General features: G+C 45.2%; 1 protein-coding gene across 1 annotated transcript; it reads left to right on the forward strand.

The window, feature by feature from the left end:
• On the forward strand, window positions 1-24,835 carry NRROS (negative regulator of reactive oxygen species). The gene is made up of 3 exons (XM_020889629.2): window positions 1-224; window positions 19,535-19,655; window positions 22,599-24,835. Exons 2-3 carry the CDS (start codon window positions 19,548-19,550, stop codon window positions 24,567-24,569), a joined length of 2,079 nt encoding a protein of 692 aa, XP_020745288.2. The 5' UTR covers window positions 1-224; window positions 19,535-19,547; the 3' UTR covers window positions 24,570-24,835.
• Window positions 24,836-26,586: the final 1,751 nt, after the last annotated feature.

Below are 26,586 nucleotides of genomic sequence, written 5' to 3' on the forward strand. Positions count from 1 at the left end.
CGGCAGTTCCCTCTAAGATGCCTGCTCTCTGCGAGTGCTGAGTTGCTGAGCGGCTCGTTCTCCATGTGACTTCAGTTTCCGTCAGTTCCTTCCGCAAGTGCTAAAATAATCTGATGCCCCAGAGAGAGGAGGCAGCTCAGCCCCGCGTTCGGCTGCTGTCGAGGAGGAGGCCGGAGTCCCGGGAGAGGATGCGCCCCGCGGAGCCGCCTGGGCCTGCGGGAGCCGTGAGTATTTCCTGCGGGGCGGTCTCCCCACCGGGCGGGCGGCCGCCGCCCCTCCGGAGGCGGGAGGCTCGGACCAGGTTGGGAGGTAGGAGGTCAAGCGTCCGTGGCCCGCAGTGGGGGGCTGACAGGGAAGTTGTGGCTTGCTGCATCCAAGCTCCACCAGTTTTGTTTGGGGGCTGCGGTTCTGGGTGGAGGTGTAAATACCTTCTTTGGGAGACTTAGGGGTGGCATGGTGTGGTGGAAACAGCGAGGGCTTCGGAGTCAGACCCCCATGGGTCTATGGGGAGAATTCCTGAGCCTCGGTGTCTTCATCTGCCAAATGGGAACAATAATGCTCCCTCCTGGGGCTGGGTGACTGGATGTAATGAGCCTAGGCTGTGAACACTGAGCCTGCCTTTCCTGCCCCACAACGTGGGCTGAGAACCACGATTTCATAGATGAAGACGGGGAGAAAAACAACATACTTAAGGATATCTTCCATGTGCCGGCTAGTTCAAGGTGTTGGGTGGGGATGGAGCTGTGAAGACAGGCAAAACCCTTTCCCCACCCGAGTGTGTGTGTCCATGGGAGATTCCCACAGCCCAGAGACTCGACTCCAGGCCTCTCTGACCTCGGTGTCCAGTGCTCTTCTGTAGCCCTCTGGCCGTCTCCAGGTGGCCTGGATTCTGGAAGGGTCAGCACATATCCCCCAGCCCTTAGGAACTGACAGAAGCAGGGAGCCACCGAGTGGGCTGCAGGCCGCCCTGAGAAGAGGCTGCCAGTTCACTGCACCCCTGAGGGGAGGTGACCATGTGCCCGGGGTGGCTGGGATTGCAGAAGGCTGAGGTAGGGTCCCAGGGATGGAACCCCTGGATAGGGCTGGTTTAGGGTGGTGCAATTCTCGAGGGGATTGTGGGGGGTGAGTGAAGGGACTCCAGTGGAGGTTTCTTCCATGCTGGGTAAAGTCTACTAGCAATCTGGATGGGAGAATCATCCAGTTCATAGAGTTGGCCTTGAACTGGGGCCTTCTGTGCCCCCTTCACCTACTGGCTGTACCAACTCTTTCTGTGGTTGTTGATGGTTTACTGGGTTGTATAGCCCGGAGGCTTATTTATTTTCCTCACATACCACAAAGGTTTGTACATGTATGTCTGAGAGTTCCTAGAGGGGATGATAGAATTATGGCGTGGGGAACCTCAACTCTTGTGTTTAGGTTTAACAAAACCCAAAACCTCTTTCACAAAGAAGGTGATCTTATCTAATGGGTGCACTCATGGGAAGTTCTTGAAAACCCATGTGAACCCGATCCCATAGCGTCCTTAAACCCATCATCCAAAAGCAGAAGGCTCCTGGTAATTGCCTTGGGGCCTGTGTTAGGAATATGTTGACCTGTCTGTCTCTAGTCTTTGTGATTCTTTCAAAAAAGTGATGCCAGTACTGATTGTAACCTGTGTTCTGGCTGTAGTGTGCATCCACATCACCAAGTGTGAGCTGGACTCTTGGATGGAACACTATCTGTATCTCACATTGTGCTCAGATCCACACTGTAACCATATACATTAGGGGAGGGTGGGTTTTCCCCCAAGATTAAAAAATACTATCTTTCTTGGAACATGCTTATATGCTCAGGGATGCTCACTGATGTATCTGCACATTAGTGACAAATATTTTTCCTTGTTACACTCATTCTCCCTCCCGCATTCTTCTTCTCCTCAACTTCTTCATCAAATAAGTGTAATAAATGTCATATGTTTAATATGTGGGAGATTCTAGAGTAGGGTAGGTGATGATCTCTGAAAGCTCAGAGAAGTGAGAAGAGGGTAAAAGGGCACTGATTTTATCATGGCTCATGAGTAACCATCAACTTGACTTTAGGGGTTGTTTAGTTGCAATTGACAAAAACCCAACTGAGCTTGGTTTCAGCCAAAAAAAAAAAAAAAGATTTATTGTTTCCAATAATGAAAAAGTCTATGGGGGATAGCTTCAGGCATGGCTGGATCTGGGTTCTCAAACATTGCCAGGAATCCATCTATCTCCATTCTTCAGCTTTGCTTTCCTCTGTGTAGGCTTCATTATTAGGCAGATCCTAGAGTTGTTGGCAAAGATGGCTGCCTGAAGCTTTAAGCTTAATTCCTATCAGTTTGGCATCTGAAGTAGGAAGAGAAAGTCTCTTTTCTAGTAGTACTAGCACAAATCTTTGATTCTCTTGGGCTTGGCATCTGTGTTGTACCTTTTATAAACCAATCACTGTGGTTAAGGAATTAGGCAGCTCTGATGGACCCAGCTTTGTTCATAGTCCTCACTTTGGAAGCTTGAGTTTAGGCCAGGCCCAAAAGAACACAGATTTTTAAGAAAGGGAGGGCGTTGGTTGCACAACAACGTAAATGTACCTAACACTAAAAATTTCTGCACTTAAAAATGGTTCAGGTGGTAAATTTTATGTTAGTGTATTTTACCACAAATAAAACATTTTTAAAAATAAAGGCAAGAAAGAAAAGAAAACAAGAGGTGATTTCCTCAAAGGGGAATTGAGGAGCTGTTACCAGAATGAGAAATGAATGTGGGTAGACAAAACCAACTGGTTTCCAGAGTGAATGGAGTCAGGGGCTGAGACCAAACCACACGTGTCTTCTCATTTTAATGCATGAGTGATTTTAGACTGAGCAAAGGGCGTAAAGGAGGAAGTGGAACCTTGGAGTGCGTCTCACCAGCAAGGTGGGCATGAAGACCAGAACTGGTGCCAGTGATGGCTAAACATGGCCACAAAGCCCTCTAAAGACCCAGGGACTCCCCACCTCCAGCCTGAACCCACAAGGTCACCATGGTCAGATGCTGTGCTCTGTACCCCAAGATCTTTCTGTTGTCCCTTCCAAGAAAGAAAAGAATAGGGAGGGGATTTTTCTTCACAAGGTAATCCTTGGGGCTCTGTTTTCCCACCTTGGTTCTCTCAAGCAGGACCTAAGTGTCTGAGACAGCCCAGCACCCACAGTGCCCTGCAGGGGATCACCCTGGGTGCACATAACGCTCTCCCATAACCTTATGTTGTTATCTTTTAGCCTGGCTGGACACTGGCTCCTCTTGGTTGTCCCTATTTCACTCTTTGTTTGGTGGTTTGGCCCGGCCACGATCCCTCAGGTCTCTTCTGCCTTTCCTGTGTCTCCCCTCAGTGGTCCCACCAAATACCAAGGCTGAGCTCCCTCCCTCAGCCTGCAGGATCAGGGAAAGTGAGTCTTTCCATGCCTGGCCCTGGGCCACCTCCTTCACCTTCCGACATGGTGATGGTCTCCCCATCACTGCTCAGCCTGACACCCTGAGTCTTCCTCATAGGGCTCTCTCTATGACCTTTCTTTTTCTAGGTTCTTGTGCCCTTCCTTGGGTCCCTGCTGCTGCTGCTAAGTCACTTCAGATGTGTTTGACTCTGTGTGATCCCATAGACGGCAGCCCACCAAGCTCCTCTGTCCCTGGGATTCTCTAGGCAAGAATACTGGAGTGGGTTGCCATTTCCTTCTCCATCCTTGGGTCCCTAAACTGACCAAATTTTTGCTAATATTAGTGTCTTCTTATTTCCTTCTAAATCCTCAGTTTCTTCTAGATTTTCTATAGCTCTTTTTGCAGAACCTCCAGAGGCTCTCATCTTTGTTGTAGGTACACACCATGGCATTGACAAGGCACCTCATCCACAGAGAAGACCTTGACTACATGAACACTCAAGAGTACTATTCAGAATATCAAACACCATAGGTACAGGCACTAACCAATTAGAATGGATATTGTCCTTAGAGGCAGGATCCTAGGACTTCCCCAACCCCAGGTCAGATGTTATCTCCTTGGTTGCTGGATCATGGGGGAAAGGGGGCTAGGATTTCCAAGAGGGCAGCCAGGAAGCTGGGGTGGGGGCTCATGGGATATCTATTTACCAATAAATACTTACCTGTACAACCCAGCTGAACATTCCCCCAATATATATTCTTCCCAAACAGGTGCACATCCAGCACTTCCTATCTGGGCCAGAACTCTGCTCTGATTTGGTTTTGTTTTTTGGCTGTGCCAAGCAGCTTGTAGGATCTCAGTTGCCCTACCAGGGATTGAACCTGTGTCCCCTACTTTGGGAGCTCATAGTCTTAACCACTGGGCTGCCAGGGAAGTACTCACCTCTAGTTTTGGCTTCACTGTCTACAAGCTATGAGACTTAAGCAATTCACTTTGGCCTTTTTGAATCTTGAGAGTGAAAGTCATTCAGTTGTGTCTAACTCTTTGCGACCCCCATGGACTATACAGTCTATGGAATTCTCCAGGCCAGAATACTATACTGGGTAGCTGTTCCCTTCTCCAGGGGATCTTCCCAACCCAGGGATCAAACCCAGGTCTCCTGCATTGCAGGTGGATTCTTCACCAGCTGAGCCACCAGGGAAGCCCTTTTGAAACTTAGATTTCTTATTTGTAAGATGGGAGTAATAAACAATGACTCTACTATAGACACTTGTGCACTAATGTTCACAGCAGCATTATTCACAATTGCCAAAAGGTAGAAACAACCCAAATGTCCATTGATGGATTCGTGGTCTATGTATTATTCAGTCACAAAAAGGGATGAATTTCTGATGCAGGCTATAACATGAAGGGACCTTGAAACTATTATCCTAAATGAAATAATTCAGGCAGAAAAGGACAAACATTAATAATATATGATTCTACTTATATAAGGGACCTGGAATAGGCGAATATATAGAGAAAGAATAGTGGTTACCATGGGCTGAGGAGAGGGAAGAAGGGGGAGCTATTGTTTGATGGGACAGAATTTCACTTTGGGATGATGAAAAACTTCTGGAGAAGGATAATGGTGAGATTGCACAGCAGTGTAAATGCGTTTAATTGTACTGAATGTACACTCAAAAAGGTTAAAATAGTGAATTATGTGTATACTTTACCACACTAAAAATGGAGATGATAATTCCTACTATGTAGAACTGTTTCAAGTATTAAATGAGATCAAATATCTATAAGAAGCCTTTGCAACCTCAAGTGCTATTATTATTAACCAGTAACATTAAGTTATCCTGGGGTAGGGAATGACTACCCACTCCAGTACTCTTGCCTGGAAAATCCCGTGGACAGAGGGCTACAGTCTATGGGTCACAAAGAGTTGTACATGATTGAGCACGCATACATGCAACAAGTCATAATCCAATTGTTTTGCTTTATCCAAAAATTCCCTAAAATCATTATCTTTTTGACGAAAGGGTTAAAAAAATCACATTCCTTTCATTCCTCTGGGAATTCAAATAAGTGTTAAGAGAGAAAAAAAATTAGCCTTAGATCAGGAGGCCCACCTTGCTAGTATAATTTGAGGGATTTTGAAAAGGGCAAAATTATCTCCCATACTGTCCTGAAACTACACCATGAACATTTCATTATTACTTATATAAATATCTATTAAACAGCAGTGCATTAAAGAGGATATCAGTCATTCACTGTTTAGGATGAGCAGCTTTCCTCCTAATTCTGGCTGAGAACACTGAGGCTGTGATTATCAAATCTTTTTTTCTTCTTACAAGACAGAAACTTTTTTTCCAAATAAAACAGCTGACCTTGCAATCTCAATTAAATTGAGATTAAAGTAATTAAATTGACCCAGAAGATTGAAAAGGTAAGAACGTTTTTTAAAGGTTAAATCACTTGTTATGCATTCTGAAGTATTTAGAGGGAGGTGTACTGATGACTGCCATCTATTTTAAAATGAATCAAAAAACAAGATGGCTTGCAGGATGCATAGAAGGATGGGAAGATGGATGGATATATGATTAAAAACAAGCATGTGTGCCCAGCTGCTCAGTTGTGTCTGACTGTCAGGCTCCTCTGTCCATGGGATTCTCCAGGCAGAAATACTGGAGTGGGTTGTCATTTCCTCCTCCAGGGCAAAAGCAAGTATAGTAAAATGTTAGTATTAGAATATAGGTGGTGGGTATACCAGTGATCACTGTTAAAGTTTTTTCAACTTTGCTGCATGTTAAGATTTTTCATAATAAAAATGTGGAGAAATTACTATTAATATTTAATAACTGCCCACATTCCTTTTCATAAATATAAAAACCAAATAATTTAAAACTTCCATAGGAGTTATAAGTATAATATAGTATCATATTATTTGAATTATCAGATCGTTATGCATCTGAACTGTTAGGATATAATGAGGAGGTGACCCTTATATTGGTCCCTGAAGAATGAATAGGAGCTCAGCAGTTGGAGAAGACCTGAAAAAGGGCCTTTCCCACAGAGGAAACAGTGTGTAAGTTAGTCAAGGATATTCCAGGATGGCTGGGGCTTGTGGCATTGACACTGAGTTTTGCTGGACTCACAGACTAAGTTTGAATTGCAGCTTTGTAGCTGTCCCAAACCTATGAGAGCCTCAGTTTACCAAGTCTAAAGTGAGGAAGAGAACATTTACTTGCTAGGATTTTCTAAAGATTATTTTATGTAGAGTACTCATTCTAAGGCGAGCACTCCATAAGCATTAGTTATTACAGTTAATAGCCTGGAAGGCACTCTGGGAGCTTGAATACTATCCCATTGAGCTGTTCAGTTATCAGGAATCCATATCATTTTATTCCTGAGGTGTGCTGTTTCTCAGGGGAACTAACGTCAGTGGTTGAGTAGGAGTGATATATTTCCACTTTGAGCAGTAAGCCTCAGTTATCACCTATAACCCCTTCCGTGCATAATCTCCCACAGACTCTGGGTGATGTCTCCCCTGAATGTCCCAAGGCTCACAGCTCACAGGGAAGGGCGAAGATATTGTAGCCCCTCTGTGTTATTTAACACCAGCTCCCTGTTTGTATAGAGGAACTCTGCCTTCCCTTTAACCTGACACTACCTTGTTAGTGAAGTCCACAACATTTCCTTATTGACAAAGCCTTGTCACACACACACAGTCTCTCATTCAGTCTTGACAAAACCCTGTGAGGTCAGCAAGGCAGCTATTATTGTCAACCAGAGCCACCACAAGAGTGAGGTGATCAGAGAGAACAAACCTGTGATACTGAACGGAAGTGACAAGTTTGAAATAAATACATTATTGGTTAGATGCCTATCAGAGAGAGAGTGCGGGTCTCTCTACACAAAGGTGATACCAAGCTCCCCAGGAGGAGCAGACTTGCATTTTTTAAGACCTGTGGCCAGATGCAGCCTGTGGCTATGGGATGGGATGGAGCACGCTGACTTCCGTTGGTTCCAAAGGCTGCCCCTGACCACACGGGGAAGCTGGTTGACTCATTTGTAGACCCGAGGAGATGGAAGTCCGCAGAGTAGCACTCTCCACACCCTGGCTGCCTGGAATTGCCATAGGAAGAACCCAAAGGAAGAAGAGCCTCTGTGGCCTCCAACCTCCCTCTAGGTGGAGGGAGCCCTTCCCAGACAGAGATTCTTCTCACAGGAGCCTCTGTGGAAGCTGGCTGACCAGGGATGCTAGGCTCCAAGTAGGAAAAAGAGATCTGAATTTTCAACCAGTGCTTGGAAACCACTGCTTTGTGTTCCCTGAGGTACCTTGTCCGTATCATTTCATCTTTCTGGTCTGCGTGTTCTCACCTCCTGCAGACTGGTGGGTAGTCCCTTCAGAAAGCTACAGTTCTCCTCAAAAGTATAGTCAGTGACTAAACTCAAATGATGCAACTCCTCACTTATTTGTCCAGGCTCAGAGTGGGATCTAGGCCCCAGAAGCAAGTGCAAAGGGCCCCAGTAGTACAATCAGCTGCTCACAAAACAGGGAGCTGCCCCCTGGTTGTGTTTAAGCCCAGGCAGGTGGGACAGCCTCCCAGGAATGAGGATTCTTAAGGATGACAAAAACTATTTTTTCAACTTTATTATAAAAGTTGTCTTAATATAGTAATAACCTTGCAGCACAACCATTCCCATTTTACTGGAAGAATATTGAGGCCAAGAAATTGAGTGATGTACCCAAGATGAGAGCCAGGCTTTGAACCTGTTCCATCTGTCCCCTAATGGTAACCATAAGTTTATTTTCTGTTAACAAATTCATTATTAAGAGAGGAAGCCAGAGAAACAAATCATGAGGTCTGAATTCACACATCTCAATTCTAAAGACTCTTTTGCTCCAATCCTCAATTTGCATGTTCTTTTTTAATGAGTCAATATTCTTTGCAAAATATGGGAATGAGTTAATTTGATCAAAGATACAACTGGGCCTTTACTTTTTTAACTATTCTGCATTTTCTTTTACATGTAATTCCAAGATCAAAGTTTAAAAATCTTTGGATGTAAAGGTCCACATTTTGGATATTTCTCCAAAGAAGACATAGAAATGGTCAGTAAACACATGACAAATGCTCAACATTATTTGTCATCAGGGAAATGCAAATCAAGGCAACAAAGAGATATACTTCACATACTAGGATGTCTATAATAAAAATGACAGAAAATGACCAATGTTAGTGAGAATGAGGAGAAATCGGAACATTAATAATGTTGCACACATCATGTTCTTTACTTCTAAATGATTCACTATATATTTTCTAAGAACAAGGATAGACTTACATAACCAGAGGACAGTGATCAAAATTTGGTAAATTGACATTGTTGTGTAGTCGCTTAGTTGTGTCCAGCTCTTGTGCAACCGTAGGTAGACCACCAGATTCCTCTGTCCATGGGATTTCCTAGGCAAAAATACTCAAATTCGTTGCCATTTCCTTTCTCCAGGGGATCTTCCTGACCCAGAGATCGAACCCACGTCTCCTGCATTGGCGGGTGGATTCTTTACTGCTGAGCCACAGGGGAAGCCCAGTAAATTAACATTGATATAATTCTATTATTTCAAATGTTGTCTGTATTCAGATTTTACCAAGTACCCCAGTAAGGCCCGTATAATATTTTGATCGTTTGGTTAAGGAGGCATTTGCCAGTTTTTCCACTATAAAGCTGTTACTTTTGCATTAACAAGTAATGAAATAAGGAGATACTTTAAGACTATGATTAATATCTTGTTTCCCAACAAAATTTCACTGTTTAGTTTTACCATCCATTGTGATTCTTGCCTGTAGGATGCACTTTGAAAAATACATTCTTGCATTCAGATTTCAGTCACTTGACTGTGCTTTTTTGAAATATTACATTCAGTTTTGTTTAAGCTTACTAAAGAGCACAAGTCCTGTTTTAGTTTGGTTCTTTTCATTGCTATGATGCAATATGTGGGCCAGCCTATGCAGGTGGTGATGATGGTGAAGTACTACTGTGGAACACCATGGAGCTTGGAAATGAACCCAGCAATTTCCAAGAAACACCAGGAACCAGAGAGGCAGCCTTGAGCCATCCTCTCCACCCTGTCTCCCAGCCTGTGCAGTTCATCCTCTTGTCTTTCTTCCCAGTGTCTTCTCTGATCCCTGCTCTCTGTTCACTGTCTCATTCTTTTCTGTCCTGTTCTTTCTGTGCCTGGTCATCTAGCTTCTACTGCTTCCTCATGGCAAATCCTTCAAGATTAAATTCCACCTTCTCTCTCTGTGCCTCTTGGCTCCAATTTCACTGCCAATTACCTAACTGTCTCCCTTGTCTCTGCACTGACATCACTCATGGGTGCCGGCTGCATGTAAGGGTTGACCTCCCTGGGTCAGGGACTTCCTGTCAGCTTGGTGGAGGTACAGATAGCGGTGAGCTCACAAGCTTCTTCTGAGGACTGCCCCTCCAGAGGGACTGTGGTTGTGGTGGACAGAGCTATTTACCTGGACACTGAAAGTTATAGTAGTACGTCAACCATGTCTCTTGAACCACAGTCAGACCACGTGATCTAAAACCTCTCTACCCCTTTCAGGTTTGAGAGGTGCTGTCTGGAAGCTCTGATTCAAATGTCATAGTGTTAGAATTTTCAGGATATTATAAAGGTTTATGTGTAACACATTTTAAGCTTAACAAATGTTTCCTGAGTACCTTTCTGAGAACTTTTGAAAAATGTACATTCCTGGAAATTTGGGGACAAAAGATTACCATGATCGCACTCCCTTTAGGAACTCCCATCTATATTTCATTTACCTGTTTAAAAAAAAAGTTTGAAACATATGAAATTTACAGGAAAGTTAAAGTACAATGCTAAATTTGCTGCTGCTGCTGCTGCTAAGTCACTTCAGTCGTGTCCGACTCTTCGTGACCCCATTGGACTGCAGCCTATCAGGCTCCTCCGTCCATGGGATTTTCCAGGCAAGAGTACTGGAGTGGGTTGCCATTGCCTTCTCTGCTAAATTTGGTAGTTAGTAGTAATTTGCTTTAATTCTCTCTCTCTGTTGAGCCATTTGAAGGAAGATTATATAAATTGCAGACATTGTGAAATTTCACCCCCAAGTATTACAGCAAATATTCTTTCCTAAGAATAAGACATTTTTGTACATAACCACGGCATCATTATCATACCTAAGAAAGTTAGCAATAATCTGGTAATATCATCTGTACATAATACTATCTAAAAAGACATAATTTAGTACACACATAAATTTCCCCAATTGTCTCAAATTTTTCTTTTAGAGATTTTTTTTAAAATCCGAAATCCACTCAAGTTACATGCATTAGATTTGACTGTATTGTTTCTTAGTCAATTGTAATCAGACCTCTTCCCTCCCCTGTCTGTCTTTGTTTTTTAAAACTGACTTTTTTTTTTTTCCCATTTATTTTTATTAGTTGGAGGCCATCACTTTTTTTAAAGAGTCGAAGCCAGTTGTCTTGTGAGACATTTTACAGTCTGTATCTTTCTAATTGTTTCATTTTGACTGGGCTCAGGGCAAACAATTTTTGGCAAGGGTACTACTGAGGTGGGACTTTGTTTCCGAAGGCAGGACACCTGGAGATTCAGGGTGCAGGTGGTCTCATCAGGGGAGATGCTAAATATGACCATCTGGAGACAGTTGAGGTGTTTTTTTTTGTTTGTTTTGTTTTTTTGTTTTTTTTTTGCTGAGACTCAGAGACTAGAGCTGCTTGCCTGAGGCATTCAAATACTTCTTGGTAGTAGGAATTATTTGAAGTGGTCACAGACTGGGGTTTCTGTTCTTCATTATCTATTCTCTGTGGTCTGTGACCAGCTGCCCTTTCCTTTCTCCCAGGATCCCAAGTGGGATTTGCTCTTTTATTTTTAAACAAAGGCGGACTCCCTTGCTGTGGAGTCCTCTCCCTAGCACCTGTGCCTTTTGTGTTCTGGGATGTCACTGTCATACGTTTACACCCCACACTTGTGCCAACTCTGCTTCTAGAGAGTCTGCCCCTCGTCCCCCACCCCCAACCACTCTATAAATATTTGCTTCTAACACCAAGTACCTCTGAGAGTTCTCCACTTTCACCTACAAACCTCTTTCTTTAAAGCTTTTTTTAGCTTATCTGATTATTTTGCAGAGAAAATTCTCAATTACATGCTAATGTATGGATAACACTCTTAGCACTTGCTAATAGTGCCCTTAGCAAAGAGGTTGCAGTCCCAGCTCTGGAGGCAGCTGCTAATAGTAGCAGCAGCTGGAGAGGGTGGGAAGGTGAGGGAGTGAGGAGGTGATGTTCAGGGTGCCTCTGAATACTAGAAATCCAGCATCCTTTGTGAAATGAAACAAAAAACACCAACAAAGTAAACCCAAAGCTCGGGTCAGAATTACTCCGTGTGTGTGTGTGTGTGTGTGTGTGTGTGTGTGTGTGTTACTTACTCAGCCCTGTCTGATTCTTTGTGACCCCATGGACTGTAGCCCACCAGGATACTCTGTCCATGGGATTCTCCAGGCAAGACTATTGGAGTGGGTAGCCATTCTCTTCTCCAGGGGATCTTTGCAGCCCAGGGACTGAACCTGCGTCTTCTGCATTGGCAGGCGGATTCTTTGCTGCTTGAGCCACCAGGGAAGCCCAGAGTTATTCCTCAGTATTCCCAAACTTTGAGTATGAGAGCCCTTTGTATGCCCAAAAATACCTATAGATCAGCCCTTACCCGGTGGCTGTGTTTTACTATCTGCTGATTAAGACATTACATAGGAACAGAAAGCTAGTTGGAATCAATAACCCTTAAAAGACCTTGTATTTTATTAATACAGGAAAACCTACATCCATCTGAAGAAAAAAATAGTGTACATTTGTGTTTGTCAGCTGTTTAGTCGTTAAGTTATGTCTGACTCTTTGCAACCCTATGGGCTGTAGTCCACCAGGTTCCTTTGTCCTTGGGATTTTCCAGCATGAATACTAGAGTGGATTGCCATTTCCTTCTCTAGTGTTTGTCAGAGGACCTGACAAAAACAGGGACACTGCTGCCATCCTGTATTTTGATTCTTTTGATGATAGAGATGGAAATTTCAGGGCTTCAAGAAGCAGAGACCAGTCAAAAGGTTTCACTTATCTTTTCTTCTCTGTCCATTGCAAAAGAAAGTGTTACCCAGGTCTCCTGGACAGGAGCCACTCCTTGGCCTGTATGTGACAGTCTTCTATCCAAGCAATCCTGAGCCCAGTACTGATGTAGTTATGACAATGGTTGAGGAAGCACTGCCCCAGCTTACAGCCCAGCCACTGCTGGCAGGATCAGCCCAGCCACTCCTTCCAAAAGGAGTAAATGTTCCCATCCCTTCCCCTCATTCCACCCAGCCCGTGGGGCCATCCAGTCAGTCTCCTTTCACCTCACTTGGCTCAATGAAGCAGAAGCTTCTCCCTATTGTTTTGTAGAAACAGAAAAAACAAGCATAATTTCTAAAGCAGGAGTTTTTGCAGCTGATACACATTCTTCCTCCTCATTGTTAGTGTCCTCCTGTTTCAGAATACAGTCTTGGTGCATGTTGTTTTATGAAATAAATTTATTTTCACCACTTGCTTATGATGGCCAGATCTGGAAAGAGAAAAACCAGACAAAAAACCAATTGTCTTTCTGTCTTAAAAAAGGAACATTCTTTATAGACAAGGGATGAATGTGGGGTTGAATCACAGGTATTTACAATATCTGATTAGAAAACATAGTATCAAGATGAATGGTTATATAAGGGATGCCACTAAGCATTTGAGGTCCTAATATTTCAAGGACTTCTTAAAGAGGAACCAGGAAGGACATTTTGTGATGACACAAACAGAATAGATAGAAGATAGAGAAAAAATATAAATGCAACACTAGGAGGGCCTCACACATGAGGCGGGATTTGTAATCTTAATATCTCCAAGCCAGACGTGTTACAGACAGTATAGAATCTTGTCTCCTGCCCACATCTAGGTCAAGGGCATCTTGTCCCTTCAAAACTTTTCACTAATAAGAAATTCACAGTCTCTGACTTTAGTTATATCCATGATAACTATGACAGGATAAAAGATAATAGATTAGAGAAATCATTAGCTGAATAAATGAATATAGGACTTATTTGTTGTTGTTTAGTCACTCAGTCATGTCTGACTCTTTGTGACCCCATAGACTGCAGCTCACCAGGCTTCCCTGTCCTTCATCATCTCCCGGAGTTTGGTCAAACTCATGTCCATTGAGTCAGTGATGCCATCCAAACATTTCATCCTCTGTTGTCCCCTTCCCCTGCCTTCAGTCTTTTCCAGCATCAGAGTCACTTCCAATGAATCAGCTGTTTCCAATGTATCAGGTGACCAAAGTATTGGAGCTTCAGCATCAGTCCTTCCAATGACTATTCAGGGTTGATTTCTTTTAGGATTGATTGGTTTAATCTCCTTGAAGTCCAAGGGACTCTCAAGAGTCTTCTCCAACACCACAGTTCAAAAGCATCAATTCTTTGGCACTCAGCTTTCTTTATGGTCCAACTCTCACATCCATACATGACTACTGGAAAAATCATAGCTTTATTTAGACAGAGCTTTGTTGGCAGAGTAATGTCTCTGTTGTTTAATATGCTGTCTAGGTTGGTCATAGCTTTTCTTCCAAGGAACAAGTGTCTTTTAATTTCATGGCTACAGTCACCATCTACAGTAATTTTGGAGCCCTAGAAAATAAAGTCTGTCACCGTTTCCATTGTTTTGCTGTCTATTTGCCATGAAGTGATGGGACCGGATGCCATGATCTTTGTTTTTTGAATGTTGAGTTTAAGCCAGCTTTTTCACTCTCTTTCACCTTCATCAAGCAGCTCTTTAGTTCCTCTTTGCTTTCTGCCATAAAGGTGGTGTCATCTGCATATCTGAGGTTATTGTTATTTCTCTTGGCAATCTTCCATGTGTGTTTAGTTGCTCAGTCATGTCCAATCTGTGACCCCATGGACTGCAGTCCGCCAGGCTCCTCTGTCCATAATGATTCTCCAGGCAAGAATACCGGAATGGGTTGCTATGCCCTCCTCCAGGGGGTCTTCCCACCCCGGGGATCGAACCCACACTGCAGGCAGATTCTTTACTGACTGAGCCACCACTATCTAAAAAAGAATGGGATTTAGCATTTTCTGCTTCCACACTTGGAAAAAACTCTTCAACTTCATTATCTGGTTTAAGAAGAACAGGTGCAAGTAGATTCAGTTAATGCCTTCTGCTTCTCATGTCAGGATCTCAGGTCTTATATTGGATACTTTCCCAGTGGTCACCCAGACCAGGAGGAAACATGGTACTTATCAGGCTCTACTTGGAACATGGGTTGATTTGCAGTTCTTTTGTATTACTCTATGGCTCCCACTGTGGTTCAAGCCCATGAAATAGGCACCCTTGATCCAAGTCCTTTTAATATAATGAGGGGAGGTTCCAGGTTACCTCATTTAAATTATTAATGTCACATGTCATGTGTACCCTCCATCATAATTGTTCTTCGTTCACTTCTTTTTTCTCCACCAAAAATGTATCTAAGATGAGTAACATTTGATTTGAAAATGGATGTGTTTTTCAGAAGTTATCAGACAGATAGGAATAAAGTGGGACGGTTATTTTTTTTTAAAGCGTGCTTATGCGTAGACGCTCTTATCCAGTTGGAAATGTTGTTGAGTGGTCCTCACTTAAGTGTGGGTGGAGGGAGGCAGTCCTGTGCACACAGAGGAAGGTTCATGGGATTTTCCAATGAAGATTTGGCATTCCAATTGTTTATCTTGTATTCTTCACTGTGCCTTGGGCTTTCCAGGTGGCTCAGTGGTAATCCAGAATGCAGTTTTGATCCCTGAGTAGGGACGATCCCTGGCGGTAGGAAATGGCAATTGCTCCAGTATTCTTGCCTGGGAAATCCCATAGACAGAGGAGTCTGACTGCAGCTCATGGGGTCGCAAGGAGTCGGACGCAATTGAGCTCACACAATTCACTGTGCCATGGCTCTTTGGAAGGCTTCTGCAGCTACATGCTCCAGGAAGAGTGTTTTTCAACCTAAATGATTATTATTTTGAAAGCCTTCTATTGCTTTTCAGAGTCATTGCATACCTTTTTGTTTAGTATTGTTCCAAGCCCATCCTCACTTACATCACTATATTAGTCAGGCTCCAACCAGGAAACAGAAACACACAGATTATTTAAAAACAGAAGAAATTTAATGCAGGAAATTGGGTACACATGATGGAAGAGGCTGAGATGCCAACCAGAAAACAGACAGTTAATCCAGAGATTAGCAACCTCAGGAAGCTGCCACCTTCCCTAGGTAGGGGAGGATACAGGAAGGAAATTACCAGAGCCTGGAAGTCACCAGAAAAAGCTTAAGAACATCTCAGTCCCAGGCAGAGAGGGCGGAAGAGAAATACCATGGATTTTCTCTTCCTTCTACCTTCCAACTAACCTCCCAGTAACCAGGCAGGCTGGAGACCAGCTGACATCCAGAGCCCTTAGAAGTCAGCCCCCAGCGAACCAGAGCTGAGTGGGGGAGGGTAAACCGTGGCTTCGAGGACAAATAGCTCTCATCTGTTACTGGGATTAGCCTTTTTTGTTTCTGTTCAAATAAATTTGTTCTGGAATTTATTAATGCAGAATTTGTAATCCAACCTTCGCACATAACTTTTACACTTTTAGTTGATGTAATGATTTATTAATTCTTCCAACCAAATTATTCATTCTTTCCCCTTTTTCTGTAGCTGTTAAATTACCTTGGAGATTACACATAGGAGTAATAGCTACTTAACCAGCCCATAGGTGTTAAGAACTCATAAATAATAATTATGTTATTAAGTACCGTCATAGTTGAAGTACTTTCATATATACTATTTGATTCTCATAAAAATTCTGAGTAGTTATTATTATCTCTGTGTTATAGAAGGATTAGCTGAGTTTCAGAGACTTCATATGAATGGCTCAGGGACAAATAACAAATACTGGAACCAGAATTCAAACCCTGGCCTATCTGGTTCCAAATCCTATAATCTTCCTGTTCTGCTTCATGAAAGATAGAGTGCCCAGAGGGTACAGCAAGAGGCTTTCTGGGCTGGTTGGCTGAGTTTAGGAGAAAATATGCTTTAAATTTGCAAAAATTTTCTTGTTGATCCAGAAATTAAAGTTACAGTCTGGGCATAACTGACACCAGGCCTATTTGGCATTCCACTCTGCAGAGTTATACTCCTGTACTCTTGCCCTGAACACGTCTGAACTCGATATCAGTATACAGGGATGACAGTTCTAGAAGGTCACAGCAGCATGTACCATCCCAAGCCTGACAAAGAGGGTGAGGGATGAAGGAAGGAAGTCCATGGTTCCCACCTCCCTCTCCTCAATAAAATAGAGGGTACAGTGAAATTTGAGTGTCAGTGACTTTTCTTTTTTTTTTTTTTTAGTATAAATATGTCCCAAATATTGCATGAGACATATTTACGCTAAGAAGTTGTTTGGGGAATTCCCTGGCAGTCCAGTGGTTAGGATTTAGCACTTTTCACTGTCGAGGCGTGGGTTCAATCCCTGGGTCAAGGAACTAAGATCCCACTAGACATGCAGCACAGCCAAAAAAAAGAAAGAAAGAAAAGAAAAGAAACATTAAAGCTGGCAAATTTTTAAAAATTTTTTGTTGCGTGTCTGACATTCAAATGGCATCTTATAATTTGCTAAGTTTGGCAACCTTCTGTCACGGTAGGCAGTGATCCCACCTTGTGTGCATGTGTGTGTGAGTATTGGAAGTTTACTGAGGAGAGCAGCCATATGGCTTTGTTTTTGCCATCTGTGCCCTGTATATGCCATGAGGTAATAATTCCTGCACAAGTGCAGAAGCGGAAGGTGAGCCTGGGAAGGGGATTCCCAGTGTCTGGCAAATATGGATGAATTCTGAATTGGAGGTTCCCTCTGTGGTAAGGGGAGCTGGCCTGACCTGAAGTGAAGGTTAAAGTTGGCTTATCTGGTTTCACTTAGCTTTTCTGTATGTCTATTTTCACTGGTGAGTCTTCAAATCTGACCAGAACGTTAAAATTAGCCATAGAGATGTGTAAACTTATTCGAAGAAAGGGAAAGAGGAAGGGGCCCAAGATGGCTAGATGTGTCAGGCAGAAAGGTCTGTGGGTTCCATGGAATAGGGGAGGAGGTTCATGGTAGCACTGAAACTACTGGTCCAGGAGACTCAAGAACAGATCCTGTGGTCCTTCCTGGGTAGATGTCAAGGAAAGGATGGGGCAGGCGAAATGCTGGGTCCAGGGAATTACCTCTGATTGTGAAGAATGCAGAGCTGGGAGGGGATGCCACCCGGCTGTAAACTCTCCCAAAAAGAGGACAGTCAACTCAACAGCACCTCCTGGGTAAGAAATTACCCTGGTTACTCATCCTGGAACTCAGGGAGGGGTGTCTGCAGGCTACTTTCAGCCTGGCAACTAAGTTGATCTTGAATAATCTTTTACTGTCTTTGGCCTTTTCATCTTTGGCCCTGTAAAAATGCAGTGGTGGAGGGTATATTACATTTCCATTAAGGTTTCTCGTCGTGCCTAAATTCTATTCAGTTCAGTTCAGTTCAGTCACTCAGTCGTGTCCGACTCTTTGTGACCCCATGAACCAAAGCACGCCAGGCCTCCCTGTCCATCACCAACTCCCAGAGTCCACCCAAATCCATGTCCACTGAGTCGGTGTTGCCATCCAACCATCTCATCCTCTGTCGTCCCCTTCTCCTCCTGCCTTCAATCTTTCCTAACATGAGGGTCTTTTCCAATGAGTTAGCTCTTCACATCAGGTGGCCAAACTATTGGAGTTTCAGCTTCAATATCAGTCCTTCCAATGAACACCCAGGACTGATTTCCTTTAGGATAGACTGGTTAGATCTCCTTGCAGTCCAAGGGACTCTCAAGAGTTTTCTCCAACACCACAGTTCAGAAGCATCAATTCTTCGGCGCTCAGCTTTCTTTATAGTCCAACTCTCACATCCATACATGACCACTGGAGAAACCATAGCCTTGACTAGACGGACCTTTGTTGGCAAAGTAATGTCTCTGCTTTTTAGTATGCTGTCTAGGTTGGTCATAACTTTCCTTCCAAGGAATAAGCATCTTTTAATTTCATGGCTGCAATCACCATCTGCAGTGATTTTGGAGCCCCCCAAAATGAAATCAGCCACTGTTTCCATTGTTTCCCCATTTATTTGCCATGAACTGATGGGATCGTGGGATGCCACGATCTTAGTTTTCTGAATGTTGAGCTTTAAGCCAACTTTTTCACTCTCCTCTTTCACTTTCATCAAGAGGCTCTTTAGTTCTTCTTCACTTTCTGCCAAGAGGGTGGTGTCATCTGCATATCTAAATTCTATTGGTATGTGTATAATTTTATGCCTCCTCATGACTTCTGTTGTGTGCTCACTGGCTGGGTAAGAGAGCCAGTAACCACACTTCATCATAGTCCTTGTTATATTTGAAGATTGCTTTTTTCATTTTTCCTTCAGGCTTTTCCCTTATGCAGGCAAAACACCAAAATCCTGTTTTCAAAGGTCTGTATTCAAATGAGTTAATCAATGAGATCTACTCTTTCTAAAAGCCTCATGTCAACATAACAATTAGTAACTCTATGAGACCAGAGGCTACAGTTAATGTTTCAATCCCAGTTCACTATTCTTTCATTCATTTATTCAGCAAATATGTATTGAGTTCAGGCAATGCATCAGGCAGATTTGAGCTTTGAGAGGAACATTTCAACAGAACTACAAGATATGGCAAACTCTAGGTGACCTGAGACATGGTTCCTCAAAACATTTGCTTCTCTCTTCTGTTTCTGGACTCTTGGGAGTTTCAGGTTCAGCCACCTGCCCGCCAAATGGTAGAGGCAAAATGAAAATGAATTCTTGTTGAGAGTTGCAGTGAAAGGTTAAATGTGCTGGCTAACTTGAGGTATTTGAATAATCTGTGGGTTTCCACCTCCCCATAGCTGTGGGCCTCCAAGAGCGGACACAGTGGGAACTGGCTTTTTCTACAAGGAGGGCACAGCAGCCCTCTGGGATGTCTTCTCTTACCAGCTCCTTCCTTGCCCTCTGTCCACAGTGCTGTACTTGAGATGGAGTTACTGCCCCTCTGGCTCTGCCTGGGTTTTCACTTCTTGACAGTGGAATGGAGGCGCCGAAGTGGAATGGTCACAGCAGCTTCGCAAGGGGACTGTGAGTTGGTGAGTTTTCCTGGGTACTCCGAGTTGTCTGTTGCTCCTGTCCTGCCGAGGTTGGGTCCAGTTCGAAAGCTGATGGATTGTCAATCAAGGAGGGGAGGGGATGAATGAGTCTGAATCACTCAGTACCTTCTTACCACGATGCCATGTGCAAGTTTCTCTTTAATAAAAGGTAAAGATGATGCCTGGGAAAGGCCCTGCCCCACCTTTCTCATACCTACTGAGGACAGGTGATCTCAGAGGCAGACCAAGGACAGCCACCTGAAACTTTAAAAACACCTTGTTAAGAATCTGGATGATGGAGCTTCACCAACATTATCAGAGTCTCTGGGTGGGGCATATTAAATTTGGAGAAGCCTTACCTCAGAGCCTGTGTGTGAACCAGTAGCGAATTCTTAACCAGCTGTACTGAAGAGCATGCTGCCCACGCTGCCCTGCACAGCAAATCCCCACCACGCTCAGGCTTAAGACAGTCCGGGGAGACATACCTGAGCTTCTGTGGTTTACCCTTTCCTGGGCTTTCAGCCTATATATGGAAACAGACTTGAATCCTAACAACTGAGCACTCTCTAGAAAGTTTCTCCTTTGCCTATAACCCAGTGGTATCAAAAGTCTGCTTGAGAAACATATAGTTAATGAATATACCTTGAGCCAGGGGCCTGGTGGGCTGCAGTCTATGGGGCTGCAAAGAGTCGGACACGACTATGCAACTAACACACACACACACACACACACACATACACACACACGTTATGTGCTAGGCACTGGGAAGACAAATTGGATCCCAGGATTAATGTGTGCCTGCATGCTAAGTTGCTTTAGTCGTGTCCAACTCTTTGCAATACTATGGACCATGGTTCTCCAGGCTCCTCTGTCCATGGGATTCTCTAGGCAAGAATACTGGAGTGGGTTGCTGTGCCCTCCTTCAGGGGATCTTCCCAACCCAGGGATGGAACCTGCATCTCTTATGTTTCCTGCATTGGCAGGCAAGTTCTTTTACTGCTAGCGCCACCTAGGAAGTCGTCAGGGTTAATACATTAAAAAATGTGTTCTTCAAGCTGATGAATCTTAAAAACCCAGCTGGTCATGGTTCTTAACCACTTTTAGTAACCTCTAACCACTACGCTGAAAGAGACTTCAGTAGAGGGTAGGGGTTATGAGCCAGACCAGGTTTAAACCCTGGGCTTCCCAAGTGGCTCCCGCAATAAAAGAACAATGAAGGAGATGTAAGAGATGCCGGTTCGATCCCTGAGTTTGGAAGATCCCCTGGAGGAGAGCATGGCAACTCACTCCAGTATTCTTGCCTGAAGAATACCATAGACCCAGAAGCCAGGCAATCTACGGTCCATAGGGTTGCAAAGAGTCGACACGACTGAAGCGGCTTAGCACGCACGCACGCAGAGGGTAGGGGTTATGAGTCAGAACAGGTTTAAACCCTAGCCCCACCACTTACTAGCTGATGACATTGAGCCAATCTGTGCTTCAGTTTCCTCATCTGTAAGACATGTGGGTAATAATAGTATCAACTAGTAATACCATAACACTGGACTTCAGTGATGACTAAATGAGCTACTGTATGTAAAGCACTCAGAACTGTGCCTCGTATGTGCTAAGCGCTATGTGTTTTATCTGCTGTTATTGTTGTTAGTCTCTGCTATACAGACTTCCATTATTCTCTTAACAGAGGCAATGAAAGGTCAACATCACAATAGTGAATTCAGGAGTTACCAGGCATAGGAGAAGGCAATAAAGCAGGAGACTCCCTCCCTGACCCCCTGCAGCCTGGTAGGGACTCGGTTACCAGTGAGATCAAAGAATGGATTTCCTATGCTCTTTTGAATTTAAGGTTGAGGATTTGAAAGTGCAGGCACCCTCCAAAGCCCCTCTTTGCATTAACTATGTGACATTATCGCAAAGTTGACATAGGAAGCTTTCTTGGGCTCTGATGGCCACGTGGTCTTTTTGCAACACGTCAGTGGGACTGCAGGAATTGCAGAGACGGGTCCCCCACAACTGCAGCAACTCTGGTGAAACAGGGTCTCAGAGCTTGAGGAAAGCCCCTAATCACAGTATGCTTTAGTCCCCGCAGGGGGAAAAACCAGCACTTACTCAAATAAAGAAATACATCTTTTTTTTGCATGGGGAGATTCAATTTTGTAAAGATGTCAGTTTCCTCCCAGATTACTCTGTAATTATAATGCAATCCCAATCAAAACTCTGGAGACTTTTTGGGTGTGCGATATAGAAGGAACTAGACAAATTCATCCTAATGTTCATTTGTAAATTACAAATAACTCAAATGCTCAACAATCGGAGGTTAAGTAATTACAGCATGCTAATAATCGGTCTAGCTAACATTTATTAAGCATTTATGTGGCAGGTTCTGTGCCTAATCTCACTACAGTCCTCTGAAGTAGGTACTATGGTTTAATCGCTAAGTAGTGTCCTATTCTTGCGACCCCATGGACTGTAGCCCACCAGGCTCCTCTGTCCATGGGATTTTCCAGACAAGAATACTGGAGTGGGTTGCCATCTCCATCTCCAGGGGATCTTCCTGACCCAGGGATCAAACCCTGGTCTCCTGCATTGCAGGCAGATTCTTTACCAACCGAGCTAAAGAACTTTATCTCCATTTTCCCAAAGACATACCAGATTTAGGCTAAATTACTTGCTCAAGGTCACATAGGGAACAAAGGGCAGAGGAGGGATTCAAACTCAGGTAGAGACCTGATCCTCGGTCCCTTTCTACAGTTAAAACCAAACTGTAAGAGCAAATGTCAGCACTCAGCACTTGAGGACAGGAGCTCCAATCTTCTCAAACACTCTGTGTTCTGAGTGAGGCCTGGAGTGTTAAGTGAGCAGTCCGATGAGTGAACTCTATTTCTGTACATACACCTCCACCTCAGAGGCCCCCTGCCCCCCTGACCAGTGTGTTTCTGGACCTAGCTTGATGGAGTGGCTGACTGTCGAGGGCGGAACCTCGCTTCAGTGCCCAGCGATCTCCCACCCTCGTCCCGGATGCTCCTCCTGGATGCCAACCCTCTCAGGACCCTGGGGAACAACTCGCTGCAGCGTTACCCTTTCCTGGAGAGCCTCAGTCTGCACGACTGCTACCTGGAGCGCATCGGCCACGTCGCCTTTCAGGAGCAGGCCCGCCTGCGCAGCCTGTCACTGCCTGACAACTCCCTCTCCGAGAGCTACAAGGAGACGGCGGCCGCCCTCCACAGCCTGCGCGCTCTGCGCATGCTGGACTTATCAGGGAACTCCCTGACGGAAGACATGGCGGCTCTCATGCTCCAGAACCTGTCTTCACTGGAGTCCGTGTCCCTGGCGAGGAACATCATCATGAGGCTCGATGAGTCCATCTTTGAGGGCCTGGGCCACCTCAGGGAGCTGGACTTGCAGAGGAACTACATCTTTGAGATTGAGGGTGGTGCTTTCGATGGCCTGACAGAGCTGAGACACCTCAACCTGGCCTATAACAACCTCCCATGCCTTGTGGATTTCAGCCTCACCCAGCTTCGGTCCCTCAATGTCAGCTACAACGTCCTGGAGTGGTTCCTAGCGTCTGGGGGAGAGGCCGCCTTTGAGCTGGAGACCCTGGACCTCTCTCACAATCAGCTGCTGTTCTTCCCCCTCCTGCCCCAGTGCAGCAAGCTGCACACGCTGCTTCTGCGGGACAACAGCATGGGCTTCTACAGGGACCTGTACAACACCTCCTCGCCGCAGGAGATGGTGGCCCAGTTCCTCCTGGTGGATGGCAACGTGACCAACATCACCACCGTCAACCTCTGGGAGGAGTTCGCGTCCAGCGACCTCTCCGGTCTCCGCTTCCTGGATATGAGCCAGAACCAGTTCCAGTACCTGCCAGATGGCTTCCTGAAGAAAATGCCTTCCCTCTCCCACTTAAACCTCAAGCAGAACTGCCTGATGACGCTCCACATCCGGGAGCATGAGCCGCCAGGGGCCCTCGTGGAGTTGGACCTGAGTCAGAACCAGTTGTCCGAGCTGCACTTGGCTCCGGGGCTCCCTGGCTGCCTGAGGAGCCTCCGGTCCTTCAACCTGAGCTCCAACCAGCTCCTGGGCGTCCCCACTGGCCTCTTTGCCAATGCCAGGAACCTCGCTACAGTTGACATGAGCCGTAACCAGATCTCACTTTGTCCCTCGCCCGCGGGCTCGGACCCCAGGGGCACCCCCGGCTGTGTGGATTTCAGAAACGTGGCGTCTTTGCAGAGCCTGTCCCTGGAGGGCTGTGGGCTGGAGGCACTACAAGACTGCTCGTTTCAGGGCACCGCTCTCACCCACTTAGACCTGTCTGGAAACTGGGGGGTTCTGAATGGAAGCATTGCCCCTCTCTGGGATGTTGCCCCCACATTACAGGTCCTGTCTCTCAGGAACGTGGGCCTCACTTCCAGCTTCACAGAGTTGGACTTCTCTGCATTTGAGAATCTGAGGAGCTTGGACCTGTCAGGAAATGCCTTGACCAGTTTCCCCAGGTTCGGGGGCAGCCTGGCCCTGCAGACCCTGGATCTCCGCAGAAACTGGCTCACGGCCCTTCCTCAGAGGGCGGTGTCTGAGCAGCTCGCAGGAAGCCTGCGGACCGTCTACCTCAGTCAGAATCCATATGACTGCTGTGGGGTGGAGGACTGGGGGGCCCTGCAGCGCCTGCACATTGTCGCCGACTTGGCCATGGTCACTTGCAACCTCTCCTCCAAGGTCATTCGCCTGACGGAGCTGCCTGCGGGCATTCCTCAGGTCTGTAAGTGGGAGCGGGTCGACATGGGCCTGCTGTACCTCGTGCTTATCCTTCCCAGCTGCCTCACCCTGCTAGTGGCCTGCACCATCACCTTCCTCACGTTCAGGAAGCCTCTGCTTCAGGTCATCAAGAGCCGCTGCCACTGGTCCTCCATATACTGACCCCGACTACGTTCTAACATGCCCGCGTTAGAACTTTGGTCTGTGCATGTAAGGACACCTTCTCTGCTGAGTTTCAAGATCTGATGCAGAAGACAAATCTGATGAACTGAGGTTTAAATTAAAGTTTAAAATGTTTCCATCCGTTAGTTGTCCCAGGTTCTTCCTCCTTCACTGTGGTATATTCTCAACTATCTTGGTAAAATATTTATTAAGTGACAGTCTGTGAAAATAAAAAGATGTGTCTTATAAATATTTCTAAAATCAAATTCAACTTGTGTTTTTTTCTTTCCTTAATTTTTTTTTGGTAGTTTCACACAGGTTATGTTTGTGCCCTTCCTTTGGTGACATCCCTGGAGCTGGTGAGAAAGGGAAGGGATTCCGTGCTTCCCTGCAGCAAAAACACCTCCAAGAGCTCAAATCTTGTCCTGTGAATGGAGAGAGTCAGTGTTCTGAGGGTTCCGCAAGGATGAGTCTTTCAGAGCCAAGCTGGGGACTCAGATAGGACCTCTCACCTCCTGTCTTCATTTGAGTCACCACTGCAGCAGAGTGGGCCTGCAGCAGGGTCCTCTCTGGGTGCCCTGGGTTTATGCCGAGTCTCCAGCAGGCGAACATGACCCTTCCATGGAGAAGTTAAAAGAACAGTAACTGGGGGGCCCTGGATTTTTTCAGGTAGTAACTGAATACTTGGCACAGCCTTTGTTCTGAGGGAAAGTAGACAGGAATGCAGAAAGGAGGGAATTCTATCAGCTTGTGAACACTCCTACTCTCCACAAAACCCACGAAAACTTAGTAGGTGTTCGGTATCTGGACTCACTACATTCCTCGTTTCCTTTCCCACTTCCTCCCATGGTGAACAGTTTCTCTGCTCCTCTCTGGGGAAAAGTTCATAAAGACATGGCCCTTTCAGTAGTTGAGAGAGAGCTGTCCTTGCTTTGTTATCCCTGCTTATTAAATAAAGGGTGGTGGGGGTGTGGAGGTGGGGAGAAGACAGAAATCCCACAAGTTGATTACTATTACCGTGAAGGCTAAGTGTCAGCAGAAATGTTTAGGCAAATCAAACCGATAAAAAACAGTGATCGTACTTTGACAAAGCTGAAACTTCCCTTGGATGCTCTACAAGTATAAACAAGGCCATTTCAGCAAGCTTCACACTCAGTAGCGTTCATGTCAGCTTGTGTTAGCTATTGCCCTCATTGTCCCTTCATCCCTCCTGTCATCACACCTCTCTCCATCCTGCACTGCTCCAGCCTAGTCCTATGAATATCTGTCCCTCAGTTTGCCTTGAAGTGTGTGCCCAGTGTTCTTCTGGGCAAGACCCATCAGCTGATGCCCATAAGACCAGACTCTTTTCCCCCACCAATAAAAACTCTTTCCTGCCATCCTGCTGTTTCCCAAGGTGGCAATTAGCTAATGAGACACACGAATCTATCTGTGGCTGGTACCTATCAGGCTTCTCTTGAGTTAATGTGTCACCCCTTGTGTCAGCCAGTGTTCTTCATTTCCTGCAACTAAGGATGGCTCTGTGTGATTTAAGCCGCATGAGGATTTAGTAAAAGGATCCTGGGAAGCTTTAGACTCTGGGAAGGCTGAAGAACAGACTTTAAAATGGGCAGGAACAGGGGATGCTACATAGCAGGGAGGACCACAGCCCAAATCATGCCGTAAACTAGTTGTGAGGACACGACTGCAGGCTCTCTCTACCTCTGGACACCAGAGTTTGTGCTGCTGCCACTGACAGCTCGGGACAGGGCCACTGACACAAGGCTCATGGCCACCCTGCCCGCTGCTGCCGGACAAGTGCTCTCCTGTGTTCTGCTATTCCGGGTCGCTAGTTCCAGACACATGGTCTGGAGCAACTGGGCTTGCTTGGTTGACCTTAGCTCCCGTGCACCTGCCCTGGCAATAGAAGATGGGCTCTGCTTCCTATAAACAATCATAGGGGGTGAAATTCTCAGAACAGGAAGGGAAGTTAGATCTTGAGAATACCAAAGAGAAAGACAGATGTGTTCCACACCCT

This window comes from Odocoileus virginianus, chromosome 4 (assembly GCF_023699985.2).
Source record: "Odocoileus virginianus isolate 20LAN1187 ecotype Illinois chromosome 4, Ovbor_1.2, whole genome shotgun sequence".
Lineage (NCBI taxonomy): Eukaryota > Metazoa > Chordata > Mammalia > Artiodactyla > Cervidae > Odocoileus > Odocoileus virginianus.

Coding starts and splice junctions, on each gene's coding strand:
- NRROS (XM_020889629.2), top strand. CDS start 19,548: ATGGAGTTACTGCCCCTCTGGCTCTGCCTGGGTTTTCACTTCTTGACA. Junction 19,656..22,598: donor CGCAAGGGGACTGTGAGTTG/GTGAGTTTTCCT, acceptor TTCTGGACCTAG/CTTGATGGAGTGGCTGACTG.